This window comes from Calidris pugnax, unplaced genomic scaffold (genome assembly GCF_001431845.1).
Source record: "Calidris pugnax isolate Ruff unplaced genomic scaffold, ASM143184v1 scaffold195, whole genome shotgun sequence".
NCBI classification, from domain to species: Eukaryota; Metazoa; Chordata; class Aves; order Charadriiformes; family Scolopacidae; genus Calidris; species Calidris pugnax.
In genome coordinates this window covers 182,963-202,314 of record NW_015090918.1, presented here as the reverse complement: position 1 = coordinate 202,314, position 19,352 = coordinate 182,963, and the positions used below count along the sequence as shown (strand labels likewise).

General features: G+C 36.5%; 1 protein-coding gene across 1 annotated transcript in view; it reads right to left on the bottom strand.

Moving 5' to 3' along the window:
* The window catches only part of GPM6A (glycoprotein M6A), a 126,604-nt gene that overhangs the window by 12,567 nt on the left and 94,685 nt on the right, over nt 1-19,352 (bottom strand). Inside the window, exon 3 of the mRNA XM_014949701.1 lies at nt 13,062-13,218. Coding sequence (XP_014805187.1) covers nt 13,062-13,218 — 157 coding nt within the window. The remainder of the gene's footprint in view (nt 1-13,061; nt 13,219-19,352) is intronic.

Sequence of the window (19,352 nt, the reverse complement as noted above, 5' to 3'; positions counted from 1 at the left end):
TAATGGAAATTCTATTCCGTCTATTGCAGAGGAAATAGTCATTACAAGTAAATACTGTTCTGTACACTCTCCTATTTATTTTTTCATTATTGCTTCTTTATTGTTTTCTTTCGTTTTTTCCTCTCCATATTACGGTGTTAAAACTAATGAGACAACATCTGGTTCAACCCCAGGCACTCGTTTACAAATAATTACTTGGAAAATCACTTGGAAATGTAGATTCACTTCAGGGCTATGAATTCCCAAGTAAAACACTATGTCTGATCTTAATTTATTATCAAGCTAAAGACTTGTACTCAAATTTTTCTAAAGCAGGAGCAAGAAGTAAGAAAGCAGGCTCTCTGAGTGCTCTCAAAATAGCCTTTAAATTCTTAGTTTACTATATTCTAGAAGTATTTTTAAAGTAAAACCAGCTTCTTAGCTTATATTCTGTGAGTTTGCCAATAAAAAGGTATGTCTGAAGTCTTACTTTTGAATCGCCTTCTAGAATTTCTGAACTAAATACTATTTAATAAATTTAGTACACCTCTCAGTAGAGTACATGCATAATAATTTAATGGAGAACTAAATCTTTTATAGTAGCTACATTACTGAACTGTAGTAACTGTTTTTAAGACTGGGATCTGCACAGAGTCAGGAATCTTCCTACTCTGGGATTACACCAAATGGAGGAAAAACATCAGCCTTACTATGAGCATTACAATTCCTATTAAATATATTTTTATTTTCTGTTCTGTAGTAGGGATGCCACTCTCTGTAGCCTTGCTTGCTTGAGTAGCTCGCTTAAAAATCTTCACTGAGACAATACAAAGCCTTGGTATAGCAAAAAGGAAAAAAAACAGAGCTTATTAGCCTCTAAAATAATAAACTGCCTTGGGCACAGAATCAGAGCAGGAGAAATCTGTCAGATGATCGCTGCCCGGAGCCACAAGAGCTGTCTGCTCAGAGAGAATTGCCTGCTTGTTTATGGAAGGGATTTTCTCTTTTAAAAACGTATATCTGTTTGTTAGAGTATCTCAGAAAAAGCAAATCAAATGCCGATTTCATTTTAAAACCATTTCTCTTTTAAAAACGTATATCTGTTTGTTGAGTATCTCAGAAAAAGCAAATCAAACGCCGATTTCATTTTAAAACGGTATTTTAGAAAAGGAAGAGCTTCCTTTTTCCTCTCTCAGCCACTTTTGCCTGAAGAGCCAATGTTATGCCCAAATTCATGTCATAACACCAAGATGACACAGGGAAAAAATAGAGAAATGTAATTTGTTTTATATAGGAATAACTAAAATGCAAACCTCACGTTAAATCACTTAGCAGTTATGAGTTATCCCTGGAAGCTGCTATCAGTGAAGCAAACACAAAATGTGGCCTGGGCAATAAAACACTTTCTGCTGTAGGGGCAGGAAAAAACAAAAGGTTAACCTTGCACAACAAGTTATTAGTTTCCAGCAATAGGAGGTGTTAGCTTATAAATTCTTGTTATAACAGAAAGAAATTGAGAATTTATATTTTTTTTAAAACACAGGTGAAGGACTAAAGTATTTTTTTTTAGCTATTTTTCTCTGCTATTAAAATCTTCCCTCTTTTCTCTAGAGACCTTACACAAAATGCTTAAGGAGCCTGTTCACTCCAGGAATTAAATTCAGAAATCAATCTCCTGAGATTCAAAGGGATCTTCCTCCTTTGAAGTAGCGTTCTGCTACGTGACAAGCCAAAGGTTTATGAAATAGCAATACAGCATCTTAAAGAGGCATCACAGTTGGTTCTTTAGCATGCTATATATTGCCTTGGTGGTGAAAATTGCTTTCTCTGATCAGTTCTGTTCTCTCTGTAAGAAACCAAACACATAAACCCAAAACAAACCGTAAGTGAGAGCAAAATCCATCTACCAAATTACAAAGATAAAAGTTCACTAATCAATACTAGGTTGGCATTGGGAAAGAAACTCTAAACTAAATAATTATTTGAACAAACCAAATCTTTAACCTCCGTAGTGGTTAATTTCTTGTACCAACACCATGGATGGGAAAACTCTCTTGCCAGATTTTATAAGCTTTTCATTGCCAGTAATGGCTTTCCTGAACGATAAAATATTCAAGTAAGGAAATCATCAACCCTTCTGGAGCAATATTTTTTATATAATCTTTTGCCCAGACCAATGTCAAGAAGTAGAGGTTTCAGAGCACGTTTTGAAATGCTCTGTATGGATCACAACAGCTTTCATGGTGGTCGTCACTGGCTGAAATCTTGTTTCCACTGAAAACATTACCCAAATCTATCTATTTTAATAAGATCAAGATTTCAGTTGCTGCTTTCCTTTTAAAATTTATGGGTACTTGTCCCATGAAAAGCACATTCATTAAATTTCAAACACTGTTCTTCTTTTAGTTTTGTTATAAATATTTTAACACCCCTGAAGTAACATTATATGACTGCTGCAGTGACCCTGGGGACGGAGACTGCAAAATCATATCTAAAAGATACTGCTACTACAGAGATGGACTGAAAAAGAAATAAAGTAGACTCTAGTCATTTTATTGTACAAGGACACTGCTGTTTACTACAAAAAAGATAAATATAGAAGTGTAGCAAGAAATTCAGAAATGCCTGAATAAAACAACTCCAGAAACCTAATTTAATCTTTGTTCCAAACCGCTTGGTACTTACATTTACACTTAGTCTCAATCCTGTCATTTACTTATTTTATATAAACTCCCTGAGCCCTCAACCCAGAGAGCTGCAAGAAGATGTACACCTTTGTGTTAGGTGTAATAAATCTCATCTAGACTTATTGTCCTGTAACTTCATTGTATACTCTCAGCTTGGATGATCTCAGAGGTTCCTTCCAAATCTTTTCACAGGTTGAGAAATTCTCTTGGACAGTTTTATCAAGAAATCAAACCTGTATCTACAGAGACCATGTACCTCCATCCTGCCAAAAGCCTCTGTGGCTTCATGGCGAAACCTTTCAGGTAGGTTTCACCACGGTGAAACCAGTGCAGAACATAACCTGAAGAGGAGGCCAAGGAGAGCCTGGCTGTCTCTAACTGGACTAACTGGGAGGCACCTACCCTCCACAGTGCGTTGCGTAGTCCTGGTTCCCAACTGCAGGGCAGAACAAGGTCCCTTGTGTTATTTGATGGCAACCCAAAAGCATGAACAGGAAGATCTTTTCCATTTCTTCCCCAATTGCCCTCTCTGTAACATTCACATTCAATCATCTATAGATTTGATTTCAATACAAATAAGAATGTATTTAGCTTTCGCATTTTGCCCAGCTTTAAATTCATAACGGCCTTTGGCTTTTAGGCCTTATGCCTCAGCCTTGTCCCTTTTTTCTCAGAGAAATTCTTCCGAGTTAATGCTGCTGCCTCCTTACCCTGTGCACATTCTGCACAAGCACATTTACAGACTCTCTTTCAATTATTCATTGCAGTCACCATGGATTTTCTCAACTGCTGAACTTTGTCTGGATGAAGTTGCACTGAGAGTTCTTTCTGCAGTTTACAGGAAATCTGAGTTAAAAGCACTACGTGTGGTCCTACCTCAGATCTATCCTTTATTTGCATTCTGTTTTCTATATTTTTATTGTCCATTCTATATTTTCTATAATGAAAGGCTCTGCTGAACACCTTACACCTATGGTCCCGCTCAGTAACCTGCTTTGATCAATACATTTTTATCATAGATTAGAATAAATATGAGATATTTTGTTCCTGCTCACAATCTGTATCCTTGCCCTATAGGTGTTTAGTTCTTTTTACTTTTGGGAGGTTCAGAATTCATCCAACAGAATTTTGCAATTTTTGCACTTTTAAAGAGGAATCTCTACATAAACACTTCAACCTCTTCCCAATATTTTTTGCAACAGCATTTTAAATGCATAGTTCCCCACATGCAAATACTGGAGAGAGCAAGTAAGGAAGCCTTTTCTGCTTAATTGAAAATATTAGGTTGACCAGAATGCGCAATATTATTCATATTTATTTAAATCTAAATAAACCATAATGTTTCCTTAAGTGTTCAAATGAGAAACTGAAAAAATAACACAGATCTCTATAAATTCATTGATATATCAACACTTAATACGTTACAGATCACCCCTTGCCATCCTCACCAGCCTCTTGTGGTATTCATACACACTCTCTTACACACACCATGAAATCTAAACACGGTTAAGGAGGAGTGTTAATTAGCTCACACTCAAATGGCCTCCTCTACCATTCCTGTGTCTGTGCTAAGGAGAACCTCCTACGTTCATGCCTCATTCCTGAACAGAAGATGAAGCAGAAGTATTTCAATTTATCTCATTTTACATACAATGCTGCTGGAAGAAAGAGACTGATGCTCTGATATTACCATTAAATGCCCTATAAATCACAGAACAGACACACTGACAAAGTCTCTTCTGCTTGAGCTAAAATACCACTCTCATTGTTAACAATCACTTGTTGGATGTTCATTATTGCCTCTCCAAAACATGTTCATCCCATCTCTCTCTCCCTGACATATTATATACCCAGGCACAGCTCCAGGAGGCTTGTTGAAACATGGATACATTTCATGCTCTGCCATTACTGTCATGTGGCTGATTCTTCTTGGCTTGTGTTCAAGTCAACTGCTTCAAGAGGAAAAAAAAAAAGCCAATATTGGTCCAAATTTCTCCTCATAATGGTACAGACCTCTCAGGTTTGCCTGATTGCAATTCATGAACATACTAAATAATACGTAATGCAACATTCCTTAGATTGTTAAAGTCTATTACCAGAAAACTAAATCCCTGAAGCTCTAAATTTTGAAGCATCCATTTTATGGAACTGCTTTGTTTGGTTTCTTGGTTGTTTTTTTTTTTTTTCTTCTTCTACAGACATTTTAGGTGGATGAAAAAGTGATTTTTGACAAAATTAATAGCAATTCTTACTGTTACTTTCTGCTTTTCATCTGTATGTACATTTTTCTAAAATTTCCTTTAAATGCTTATTTCAAGGTTGACATATTCTGCTGTCTATTGCTTTATAACTATTTAGATGTTTAAAAAATCTGGTTTACTTTCTGACTTACTCTGAATTGATTTATGAGTAGCAGTGGGGGAGGAGATTTCCACAGCTGTATCAGAAATAAAAATAGAAGATTCTCTAACAAATTGATTCAGTTTTTGAAACTTTGCTTTGTAAACAAATCCACTCACTGTCAGCACATACATGTTTGAAGAACATGACTTTGCATTGATGCAAGACTAGGTTTTTCCTGAAGATTTTATAACTCATCTTTTTAGTACTTCCTTATAAACCAATTTAAAGCAATTATACTATTTTTGTATTATTATTATTATTTCTGAATCTTCTTTAGAACTTTGGTTTTGTAGCATTCTTCTGCTTGAAGTCATTAGTGCTAGTTATTTTATATGACCTTCAGGCAAGACTATCATTTTTGTTGTCCAACAGGCTTCTGAAGTCCTACATAGAGCATTGATCTTATCTGATATTGAAGAGCAGCAGAATTTCCTATGTAATTTTATAATATTCCAGATAGGAATTACTTTTTCTCAAAATGTATATGCTTATATTTTCACTGTCTCAAAGTTTTTCCTCCTCCTTTTGTTTTTTCTTTTCAGTGGTGTTTCTAACAATTCAGTGTCCTCTCTGGGAATACAGCTAAAATAGTGGGTTTGTATTTAAATGTAATTACAGATAAATACTCTGGCTTTAAAACTGCTTTCTTTTTTTTAAATGGAGTAGATAGCTTCATTAAATACTGCTCCTTCATGGTTTTCTTCAGACTGGGTTCATGCCACATGCCTAGTCAATTTAAAGACATAAAATATAAAAAACAATCCGTTCTATCACAACCCAATGTAGGCAGGTCCTAGGAGTAAATTTTCCAGGTATTTTGCTTCTAAATTACTGATAACCTATTTATAAAAAAACCTGATGAGTACTATAATGGTTTTCAATGGCAACAAATTTTCTGTACACAGAAAAAAGATAAGAGCCAGATGGGAACTGACTGCACAGTACAAATTGTTTACATATTTTGCATTGGCAAGCCTGTGATTTTGGGAACAAGACAGTGAAGCTTAAACTAGAAAGCAGAAATAATACTCTTATAACTTCTTAAAGCAGATGTGTCACTCTAAGTGAATGTTTGGTTGTCAAAAATAAGAGCATGTGTTCTTTCCTGATTTTTCTTACCGGGACTTGCAAAGAATCAAAGGGTAGGGACCTCCCTTTCACCTTTGGTCTCTTGTCAAGCAGCAAAAGTGAATAACACAGCTTTTAATCATCCAGAGGATTCTAAAAATATGACCTTAAATGTTCAAGCTCTTTAAATGAAAGAAGTATTGATAAAAATACTCGCTTTTGCTAGGTCTGGCCAGCTAAACTTGAATGTGAATCATCGTGTGCAAATAAAAGGATATAAGCAGTGAGGGGAAAAATTTACAAGTTTCTCTCCTCCTTCCTGGGCAAGGAATACCAAAAACATTGAAAATGGTAACTCTGAATTTAAATGGTAACTATAAGGCATCAAAAGGAAGATGCAGTTGATACAAAGAACAAAAAGCTGTATATGATTTATGTGGATTTTGGGAATAGTAACTTTAAGTGGGAAAATGAAAAAACAAGCAGGCTGGGTGCCACTGGGAGTGGATAAAGGACACATCTTTGACCACAAAATTGTGAATTTATGGTAATGCCACTGTCATTCACGGGTTTACATAACTATAAATAGAGTAAGGTGTGTAGATGGACCGAAAAAGAATAAGGCATCTGGGAGAGAACAATGTTGAGGGAAAACTGTGATTATCTGATGAAGCCATTCAAGTTAAAACCGAGAAGGATTTCCTGAACCTGGGGGAAATAAAGCTGTCACCTTGAACAATTTATGGTGCTTCATAACAGAAAGGTAAAGCCCAGGGAGGAGGTGTAACAGCTCCCAGAGCCAAGCACGCTTTGGAAATGTACGACAGCACATTCTGAGAAAAGAGTTTCATTAAAAAAACAAACCCCTAGTTATGGACTGAGCTTGCATTGCCCAGGAAAAATTCTGTCCTCGATGTGAAAGAGACCAACAGCACAATCTGAAGCAAAACCCTTTTGTCTAGTTTATCACCGACAACACAAATTCAGTCCATAGGCAGCAGGACCCAGGGAAGCCAAGAAGGTGCTGGTAGGACACGTTGCACTCTCTGGCACCACGCTTAAAGGGAGCAACGGACACTGTGGTCAACAAAAGGGTTGCATCTAAAATACATGGTAAGTTATGGGAGAAGAGGAAAAAACAGATGAAACAGTGATATTAGAAGTGTGATATCCCTGAGTGAGAAAATCTGGAAGTATAAAATAAAGAAAAAAAAGATGGCAGAAATAGGACAGACCAAAAGTACAGTCAGCATCTAGAAATATATCCCCAAATTATTTCTGAGCTCATTGCAAAAGTTCTCTAAAAAGTATTACAAATATAGAGAAAAAAAATAATAACTTTCATTCTTATATCTTTTGAAGAATCCATATGTCTATTAACAATGCAGTTGGTAGAGTAATGGCATAAAGATGAGAGAACCTCTGAAACCACTGAAGTACTTCAGTACTTCTCCTTCCTATGTCAAGAACAAGCACAGAAGATTACAAAGTCCTCTCAAAAAAATTCCTGACACCAGTCTAGTATCCAGAGATAAGATGAATTCCAGAAACCTGTAAGATCATTAACATGTTTTATTTTATTTGCTAACTCCAGCAGTGTCTGGACAGCAAATGGTACTCACCTACACTCCAATTAAAGAGGTCGAGCAGGATACATCCTACTACATTTAGGGAGTTGACTGAAGTGCTTAATGTAAAAGACCCAAATCAAAAGAGGGTTATTCTCTTTGCAGAAAATAGGAAATTCACTTGCAGAAATATTCAGCTCATCTGAGAAAGTCCCACTGATGATAACACCACCTTCCTCCTTTAACTACTGAAGGACCCCTTCTCTTGGCAACCCTAGTGACATTCCTAGTTCGGTGGGATACATCCATGTCGCAATATATTCCCTCTGAAATTAACTTCTCCACCAGCTTCTGGGTCATTTGTGGCAATAATTGACGATTCTGTTTTTTAACTATGTGGTCTGAAAGGTCAGACCACCATACGAATCCCTCCTTCCCCATTTCCCACACCAGTGTCTGAAACTGGTGAAGGCATTCACTACTTAACATTTATGGGGAGAGGAGGTTTGTTAGACGTTTTATTTAAGATGGGATTAAGGGATTCCAGACCCATGAGTACACCTGCTGTCTCGAAGAGAAGGTTCTTTCTCACAAATGAATCAGCAGTGGCATGAAGCATCCTACGTTCCTCAGAGGCAGCAGTGTCCCATCAGAAGGAAGGTCCCTCACCCTCTCAGCCAAGCATTCTGCCACCAGAATATTCAGATAACAGTATCTGGTGTTCAGAAATGAGAGCTTCATTTCTAACATTCAGAAGGGATGCATCTGTTGGGGGTGGGAAAGCCAGCTGAGCCAGCACCCAACTCTCCTCCTCCCCTTACACGGAGCATCAAAGGTCAACATGATGCCGTTTCACCTGGTGCGGGCAAGAGGCGGTGACGAGTTCACATCCCTTCCAGAGGGTTTTTCAGAACATCTGCAAAGTTTCTGTGCTTTTTCTTGCAAAATAAAATCTAAAAATATTTGGGAAGGTTCAAGTTTTAGTTGAAGCGCTCAAGAAGTGGGGGTCGAAGAGCACATAGGTAGCCAAAATAATTTTCAAAGGCAGAAAAATCCCTTTCACTCATTAATATAAAAGCTTCCTAAATACTCAAGATACAGAAAATACATTAGTCAGTGCAACTTGGAATATAAAACATCTATCTTTGGAAGCTTAACATGTTTCTTTTAAAAGCTAAGATAGAAAGAAACAGAAATGCAACTGCCAGAATGAAATCTTTAGCCAATGTTTTCTGATGAAATAAAAAGAAGCGCTTTCCCATTTCATAACATTAAATTTTCATAAGAGTAAAACTTTTCAAGGAAAAAAAACAGCCCCATTTGTGTTTCTTTCTACATTTTTTTATTGCCTCTGTGAGCAGGCATTCTCAAACAAGGTGCAAATGAGGCTTTCTGTGACCAAGCTCTCTGATTGTAAATAGGAAGGATATTAAATCGCAAATATACAAACAGTGTCAGAGTTTCAGGCCTGTCTCCTGTTCATCATAGAATCTTCTGGGTTGGAAGGGACCTTCAAGATCATCTAGTCCAACCATCAACCTAACTCTGATTAAAGAGATTAAACAAGCAAACAAAAAAACCCCAAAAGAAAACCATACAAAAGAACTCCTCACATTACTGTGTCTCTAAGCACTATGTAAACCCGTCTTGTCCTCCTTTCTAGATCTAGAAAGTGAGTTAGACAGAGTGAAGGAGTGGGGTCAGGAGGGGCACAGGCAAAGTTTCTCTAGATGTTCCCTTTCTTTCTTAAAAGCCTGCTTTTCAAAGGGTGTTTTGATAAGAAAGAAGAAAAAGGCGTTACTTTGCAGATTTCCAGTGAGAAATACAGCGTGTCCATGCCAAGTTAAAACAAGATTTTCCTCCTTGAATTTTTTTGTTGATATTTTTTTCCTACCTTTTCCTAATAGGTTTAGTCACGGGCATAATAAATATGCTGATGAAAAATATTAATGAGAAGAAAGTGGTGACAACGGTACAGCAGAAGGACTTCATTTTCAAACTTCCACATGCTAAACTGGTTTTAGGAAGACATCAGCAAATTTCATTTGAAATCATCGTCACAACTGTATTTTTACAGAGGTATTTTTGGTTTGGAGCCAATTTTGTCATTTTAGTTCTTCAGAACAACAAATATCCTGTGTGTACATTTCTCTTAGTATTAAGGTATTGCTAAAAGAAACCAACTGCTTAGTCTTTGACAGCTTAGATTTTGATATTTACAAAATCTCCATCTCTAAATTGTACACAAGGAAGCTTTCTTGCAACATGTAGTATCTGCCAGTCCTCTTCAATGGCATGATCTCATTTTGGCCACTGTACAGCACAAAATTTATTACAGCAAATTTGCATAAGAGTAGAACAATCTGGGCTTGACACTCAAGGATACTGATTAGGTTCGATTTACCTCTCCGGTCATCTTTTTGTTGCTGTCACAACTTATTTCTTTATATCACTGCATGATTAAAGGAACTGAATAACTTATAAATATGTCACTGCTGGACTGAAATATTGCCTAATTCTAAATGTGTTTTGTTGGGGTTTTTTTGTTAATGTAAACTGTTATTTGTCACTTAAGAATTTTAAATATGAGATAAAATAAATCTCAAGTTTTAATTGACAAAAATGCTGTATATACTGTCTTGCTCTCAAACCTCTAAAGCACAGAAGCAAAATCCAGAATAATAACTCCAAACAGCTCCAGACATTTGTATAGCAAGCTTACTAATATAGCATCAGAATAAGGCAAACAATCAAATCACAGATTTATTTTTCCTTTCCAGGTGAAAGAAAAAACTTCCACTAGCTTCAAGAATAATAATAACAATGTATCTTTAACTCGAAATAATTGATGGCTTATTTTAATTGTGGTCATAAACAGTATACAGCCCTAACCCTAGCCACACAACATGAAAGCCAAGGTTTCTTATAAAACACAAACATTACAAATTACTGATGAGGAAAGTTAAATGCTGAAGGAATCAATTTAATGAATAGATGTTTAACTGTTCATTTCTTCTAGACACGTACTATAGAATTGGAGTTTGTACTGCAAGGGCATCAAAGAGGATGCAGCTTTGCTCTGCTGCAATACCAAAGACAGGCTTTTATGGGAGCTGTGAAGAAAAAATAATAACCTTCTGAAAAATGTGCTGCTCTGTACAGAATTTGAACCAGCTCAGTAGGTTCGCAGTGAATATGGATCAGAGATTTCTCTCCAGATGAAAGCGGTGTTGGTATAAGCAATGATTGTTCTTTATTAAAATGTTCCCCGTCTTTATTTATATATTTATTTAAAAGCTTTAAAACAATACTCAGTCGAAGTGCCATAATCCTCTAGTGACATTTGACAGGAATAAAGGAAAAAAAGATGAAAAAGCAGCATTTCTGTGGAGCACATTACATCTATGCAGGGATGGCATACGTGCTGTATTCCCCAATTTCCAGTGTGTAGATGATCTGTGTCTAGTTTAACCTTAAATGTCAGGATATCCAAAATACTAGTTTTGACAGTCTTCAGTGGGACTGGAAAATATTCTCTATTGTCTATATTCATTTCTAGTCTGTATTGCAGTTTAATAAATACTGATATTTGTAGGAGGGTACAACGGGAAACCCTCTCTGGCTGTTATTTTCTGTATCAGTAATTGTAAATATATGATAACATTAGGTGTACCTTAACATCCAGATCTACCTGGCTGCATATTATGATTTGTTGATACTGGTGGTGGTGGTAGAAATATCCAAGAGCAACCAAGTGTCCAGGCCTCTTACCTTAGACACAGAACAGTCAAACATCAAAAAAAGTTACTTACCTGATATTGAAGAGAGATCTTAAAATAAACCCAGTTCAAACAGTCATTAATTTTAGTATGATATCCCTCCATTTAAGTCCCAGTACAAATCACAATCGGTTTGAATCTAGATTTCTCAGGGTCATAAGTGAATGGTCTCTCCAAACCAGAGACAAGGTAGGAGTAAATAACAGACTGTTTGCCTTTTAAAATCAAAATAAAAGCTGATGACAGGTCTCAGCTCGTCCCAAGAGGAACAGGCAAGATTTCTAAAATAACAGTGAAAATATTAGTAAGAAAAATAGTTCTTGTCCAGTACCGCTGAAGGCATGACACACTTTTAGTCCTGTCCCAACAGCTTATGTTGCTGATAGAAGAAGCTTTCCCAAACAACTGGTGGAATTAATTGCTCCTCAGCAGGAAGAGTTTCTTCATGACTAACCAATACAGAGTTGACAGGAATAAAGGAAAAAAAGATGAAAAAGCAGCATTTCTGTGGAGCACATTACATCTATGCAGGGATGGCATACGTGCTGTATTCCCCAATTTCCAGTGTGTAGATGATCTGTGTCTAGTTTAACCTTAAATGTCAGGATATCCAAAATACGAGTTTTGACAGTCTTGAGTGGGACTGGAAAATATTCTCTATTGTCTATATTCATTCCTAGTCTGTATTGTAGTTTAATAAATACTGATATTTGCAGGAGGATACAATGGGAAACCCTCTCTGGCTGTTATTTTATGTATCAGTAATTGTAAATATAGAATAACATCAGGTGTACCTTAACATCCAGATCTACCTGGCTGCATTTAACCATTTATTTGCCATCAGATATTACGATTTGTTGATACTGGTGGTGGTGGCAGAAATATCCAACAGCAACCAAGTGTCCAGGCCTCTTACCTTAGACACAGAACGGTCAAACATCAAAAAAAGTTACTTACCTGATATTGAAGAGAGATCTTAAAATAAACCCAGTTCAAACAGTCATTAATTTTAGTATGATATCCCTCCATTTAAGTCCCAGTACAAATCACAATCGGTTTGAATCTAGATTTCTCAGGATCATAAGTGAATGGTCTCTCCAAACCAGAGACAAGGTAGGAGTAAATAACAGACTGTTTGCCTTTTAAAATCAAAACAAAAGCTGATGACAGGTCTCAGCTCATCCCAAGAGGAACAGGCAAGATTTCTAAAATAACAGTGAAAATAGTAGTAAGAAAAATAGTTCTTGTCCAGTACCGCTGAAGGCATGACACACTTTTAGTCCTGTCCCAACAGCTTATGTTGCTGAGAGAAGAAGCTTTCCCAAACAACTGGTGGAATTAATTGCTCCTCAGCAGGAAGAGTTTCTTCATGACTAACCAATACAGAGAACATTTCTAACACTAACACTCTAATAGGGTGTTAGAAATTGTTCCCTAATTATTGCTATAATTTTTTAACCGCTAAACTGAAGTATCAGAAAATATTAAAGAAACAAAAAAAAAACCATCACAAAGCACTATGAATATACAAACATGTTGAAATAATCATAAGTACAAGAGCTTTCTTAACCACTTACCCAGGCACTGACACATCTGCCGCAAGTGGTGATTTTGAAATCCCCGTAGAGATCCTTGATGGCACCAGTTGTAAAGAATCCCTCCACCATCAGCAAAATGCCATATACAAAGAAAGCAGCTGCTACACCATATATCACATACTTAAAGATGTCAATCCTGTAGAGGAACAGCAAAAAAATTATTTATTTGCATAAATATTTAAAGCTGACTCTGAAGTTTCAGGGTGAGATAATCAGACCCGCTAAGCCTCAAAGTTTCTGCACCGGCGTCAGCTGAGGAGTGAATTTTGGAATAAAAGAGCATTTATATAAGAAACACTGGGTCATTTAATTCAATAAAATGTAAAAATGGATTTGTGTAGGTAAGAGAACAGTTTGTCAGAATAATTTAAAAGTCAGATAATTTTAGTTTTATTTTTCCTCTAAATAAAGTGGCAAAAAAAAAAAAAAAAAAAGAAAAGAAAAAGGAAGTAAGAACCTGACACATCCCCTGAATTACACGTTGTGTCCAGCACTTAGGTTATAGAAAAGGGGTTTTGTCACAATTTCAATAAACCTTTCTACACATACAGGTAGCTCTCAAGCTGTAACACCAGTCTGGGCTGTCTTCTCCTTGTTATCATTTTTCCACTTATTCTCCAATGGACAAAGTGTCTGACACAGAATAATAAATCCATCAAGAGAGATCCCTTAACTTCAAACCATTCCTGCTTGGGCCTCTCTAAAAGATTAGCCCCAGTAGGGTTCCAGTTTATCCATAGGACACAGGAGGAGTTACACAATTCTTCAGAAAGTGGCAATAAGCAGGTTTAAGATGTTTGTAAGTTCCAGTGTCCAGGTCAAGATGGCAACAGTTCATAACAAAGTAAGACAAAAAATAAACCAGAGACCCATTGAATGATGAAAATTCAAGATGAATTTTGACGTCTACCAAACCACTACCCAAACTGGACATTTCTCAAGACACAAAGATTAATACTTTTAATGTTATTAAAGGAAATATTTAACAGTACATTCCTTTAGGGTCACAATTTTCATTGTCACCTAAAAGACAACTACCAATGCGTGTTTTACGTGTAGAATACGATAAAAAAGCTCAAGCCCCCATTTAAGTATCTACCAAACCACTACCCAAACTGGACATTTCTCAAGACACAAAGATTAATACTTTTAATGTTATTAAAGGAAATATTTAACAGTACATTCCTTTAGGATCACAATTTTCACCATCACCTAAAAGACAACTACCAACGCGTGTTTTACGTGTACAATACAATAACAAATCTCAAACCCCCATTTAAATATCTATTGGAGCATTTTTCAGCAGGTGGTAACTGAAGGGTTCTGGGAAGGAGACAGGAGATGTTTTTCCCTGGCATTTCAATAACAAAGCCCTCTCAGCTTCCTCTACTTCACTTTTTCTTTCATGCTCGAGTGAAAACTAGAGTAACTCTTTGGGGTTGGGAGAAGTATTACAAATGAATGTTCTTAGCACCTATTAGAGCATTTTTCAGCAGGTAGTAACTGAAGGGTTCTGGGAAGGAGACAGGAGATGTTTTTCCCTGGGATTTCCATAACAAAGCCCTCTCAGATTCCTCTACATCACTTTTGCTTTCATGCTCGAGTGAAAACTAGAGTAAATTGATATAGAATCATAGAATGGTTTGGGTTGGAAGGGACCTGTGTATCTGTATGGAATAGATACATGACTATTCACAAAGGTGAAACAAATTTAACACTATAGGCACTATTAGGTAATGCAAAGATGAAACTCATTTTAATATATATAATTGCTGGTTACACTGTAAAAATCCCATTTCTCTAATTTTATAGTAATTCAGCCAGTGTAATAGCATTCTAACAGGGAAATTATGAGCCTATCCAGTATCATTGATGAACATAAACTTACAAGAAACGTGCAAACAGAAACTTTGGGATCTCTTCCAATTCTGATATTATATACCTTATAAAATGGTGACCTCCACCAGAGGCCAAAGCCTGGGAGCTCTGCCAGCAGCAGCTCCCCACAGACCCCAGCGTGCTCAGTGCCGGAGAAATCACAAGCTCTCCTTTCCCTAAAGAGATTAAGGCTTTTTGGGAAGTCCAGCCACTATTTCAGCCCTTGCAACAGCCCTTTAAACCATCTGTGCTGAGCCTCCTGCTGAGCCGCTTCTATCAAAAAGCTTACTAAAAGAGCTCTGCTTTTTCCTCAGCCTCATGTGTAACTAAAAGAATAACTTTCACTTAAGCCTTCTACAAGGAAAAAAAAAAAAATATATATATATATAGCTATACAATAGTCAAATACAGAAATCAGTTTCTCCCTCCCACACCTTCTACAGAGAGAAGTAGTAAAATCTCTTCTGATCAGACCACAAGAGATTAAACAGACAGATTCACTCCAAGGAGGAAGGATCTTGCAGAATGCAAAGAGCAAAAATATAAATTAAAATCGTGCAATGATCACTCAATTACCTCTTTAAAAGTCAAAGAGAATGGTATTGCAATATAACTCCATTTAGTGCGTGCTGTATTTAAAGAGAACGTATCACAGCAGTAACATTTTATATATATATAGCTTTGGAGACAGGGTTGGGTTTAATTATTCTGCAGCATCTAATAAATTTCACATAAACTTTGATTTTTCCAATGAAATTAAAATAGATAATAAAATATAGGCACAATAGATAATAAAATATAGGCATAAATTAGAATGGATAATAAAATAAGGGAGATTGCCTGTCTTTAAAATAAAAACTTGATTCTCTGTGGGTGAACTCCAGGAGATTAATTGCCATCTGTGTCTCAGCAAAGTCTCAAACGCTGCAGACGGAGCAGGAGAGCAAACAGGGCAGGAGAAGGGAATGATGAACGGGAGCCAGTGGGGGAGGAGGGTAAGGACAAAAGAAAAGGACTACCAGGTTAACCTGGGCTGCCAGGCAGAATAAGCCAAATTATTATCTAAGTATAAATTAATTGTGAAAATAATCTTGAAACTAATAAAAGCCTTTTTTTTTTTTTTAACAGAATAATCTAAAACATATTTAACATACTGTCCTATTCTCGTAGAGGCTCCATGGGTTCCAGATCTGATTTTCCTCTCAACACAATCTTCAGAAATGTCAAAAACACAAACATCACTGGTTTCAATTTGTGATTTAAATCAAGCTGATCTTTCAATTTTTAGTTCCTTTCCTGCTGCTGGGTCGTTAATTATTTCATATTAAGCCGACTTCCTAATTCATTAATCTGAATCTGGATTCTAGCCGACAAGATGAATATTAAAATAGCTCTAGAGAAAACACTTTCTTCCTCTGACAGAAGGTACTGATGGAAGCCATCGATGGTAACATCCCAAGGAACAGGTTGTCTCCGAGTCCGGAGCAGACTATTCCAGCAGGGACAAGTCAGAGGGGTGGGAAAACATTCTCAGGCAGTCAGATCGACGTTGCAGATTTCCTGCTGTGTATTTTCACCGTGCTTTGGCAAATTGAAGGATTAAAAAATAAAATAAATCATCAAGGGATACAATTAATTGTTGAATGGTCATGTCTATGTTTGGCAGGCTTTTGCAAAAAGTGTGTTATAACAAATTGGTTATTTTTTTGTTGCTGAGATTCTTTCAATCAAGCAAGCTCATAATTATTACATCCTGTTTTGAAAGTATTTCAATGTTTGTAATTAGCTTCTGTTAACTGTGTCTAGAAGTAATGATATTTTGAGCTTGAGGAACTAGTTGCTTCACTGGAGTAAATCAGCACTGCTCCACCATAATAAATGGATTTACTACCACAACAGATAAGCCAAGAAGAACTGTTAACATTGACCTTTTATATTTTACTGTGAATCAGTACTGCTCCACCATAATAAATGGATTTACTACCACAACAGATAAGCCAAGAACATTGACCCTTTATATTCTACTGTTTGTCCTAGAAGGAAATGCAAATTGTAGGAACCCCAAAGCATTTACCTATTCAGTCTAATTATGGTAGAGTTTCTACCCTCAATGTTGAAAGTTGGCCCTCAGCTATTGCACCCAAATATATATTTTTCTATCAAAATTACTTAATATTGCTTTGGAACAATCTACATACTAGCTCGGGATATTTTCCTTTAATTTGGTTAATATAGGAATACATTGAAGACATTTATTTGCAATTAGCAGCAAAATAATCCACATTAGTTTGCCCTGTGACATGTGATTCTCATGCTGTCCAGAAAAGCTTTTTATTCAAATAATGTATGTCTACACTTCAGCCTGAAAAGAGATAAAAGCCTACTGTTACAAAGCCTTGCCCACCAGGGCACGAGATATTGCTGTGGAACTAGTTTTCCAGCATTTATGGATCACCTTCACATTTCTCTTCCTGAATTTATAATATGACTTCTCCAAATACAGATAATGACATTCAGATACTACAGGTCCTGAATAGCACATAATTGCCAGCAAACTGTACCTACACTCTCTGAAAAGCAAGTAGATTCAGGCAATTATACCTATTTCCAAGATAAAAAAAAAAAAAAAAACTACCACAATAAAGAAAATCATATACAAAATCTATCACAGTACTAAAAAATTAGTTAGATTATCATAGTACAATTCCTAATTAAAAATTGTGAGGTTTTTTTATAGCTGGCATAGACAATTTAGAAAAATGAGAAATGCATGTAATCACTACCATTGGGGTAGGTCAGGTTTGCCTTTTTGTATTTTTTGTATTGTTTTCAATCACAAGGGACTTTAAGGAGCTGATGTTCACATCTAGAATGGATGATAATCTCCAAATTACTCCGTAATAAATCAGTGCTGGCCCCCACGCTGATCCCCTTGCCCTCCGTGGGACTGATCCCACGAAGCTGTTAAGAGGCTGAGATGGCAGCCTGCCCCCTGCAGCTATCTCTAACTCACAGAAACAGCTTTAAAAATGTGCTTTTTTGAAGAGAGACAAGACATATGGGGAAGTTTTCAAGCCGGAGGGTTTGTTTAGTGTATGCACAAGCCATGCCCCATGGAATTTTTTTAAAGAGGTGCTCAGGCTTTCCTGCAAACCAGCTGGGAACAGTTTTCTTGGTGTAAATTCATGATATTACACACTTAAGAAGTTTGATCGAAGACATTGGTACCACGAAGCGTAGGGAATAGACAAGCAAAGGCAGACTTCAGAAGGAAAACATACGGCCCACAGGGAGAAAGAAGGATTTATTAATAATCATGTACTACCTGCAAAGTAAGACCAAAAAACTCCAGGTAGCGACATAAATGAGGTAAAAGAAATTGAAACATCCGCACTGTGGAGAAGAATTAAACAAGTAAGAAAATGTCAGCACAGGTCCATGAGGGATTTTTCTGAGATTAGGTTAATACAGAGTCTAAATTTCTACATTTCAGGTGGAAAGAAAAGAAAATTGGAGTACAGAATGCTCAGTTAATGTTTGTCAGGAAATGATAAAAGGAGAAAAGGATTAACAGTAGTCAAAGGATAAGAGCAACAAGGACCTAAAAGTATTTTTTGTTAAAGTAGAAATAAAATATAATAAAAAGAAAACAGAATTCTTATGATTCTGTACTTCTGGAAGAAATTTTGTATGGAATCATACAAATCATTTGCTCAGTTATATAAATTATACACAGAAAAAGTCATCATACTATAACACGTGAGTTCCACTCACATTCTGCAAGGGCCACATTTTGTTATTGTACTCTGAAGAGCAGGTGATGTGACATGAGATCCCATTGATTTTAGCAGATTAATTTGTGGTGTGCAATTCTACAGGTATGCAGAACACAACCCTAAATCATCATCCTCAAAAAGTTTGATGGTTCCTTCCTTCCTAGGAATGGGACAGTTGAGATTTCACAGAGCACCTCTCAAAGCAGTAGAGAATTCCCAAGGCAATGGAAGAGAGCAAGAACAGTGAAAACCCCATTTCTGCCCTGTGAATCTTGTCACTTTCTTGGAAAAGGAAAGGTCCAGCATAAGAAATTAAATAATCATGAAATGTTTGAGTCCAAACCACAAAATTCTGAGTATGCAGCATGGATGAGGCCACTTACTCCAAGTTGTTTCTGATAATCTAGGCTTGTTCTGTCTGCTCACCTCTTGCAAGACTATTTTCTTAGAAACATTTTTAAAGATTAGAAAAGAAATCTGGAGCCGTCTTTTCCTGAAGAAGTCCAAAAAAAAATCGGAAATAATGCACAGAAACATGCAGATTTCTGGCAGTTATGGGATGGTGTTGTGCACTATGGACACTGAATTCCCTGCAACTTTCCATAGCAGTGAAGAG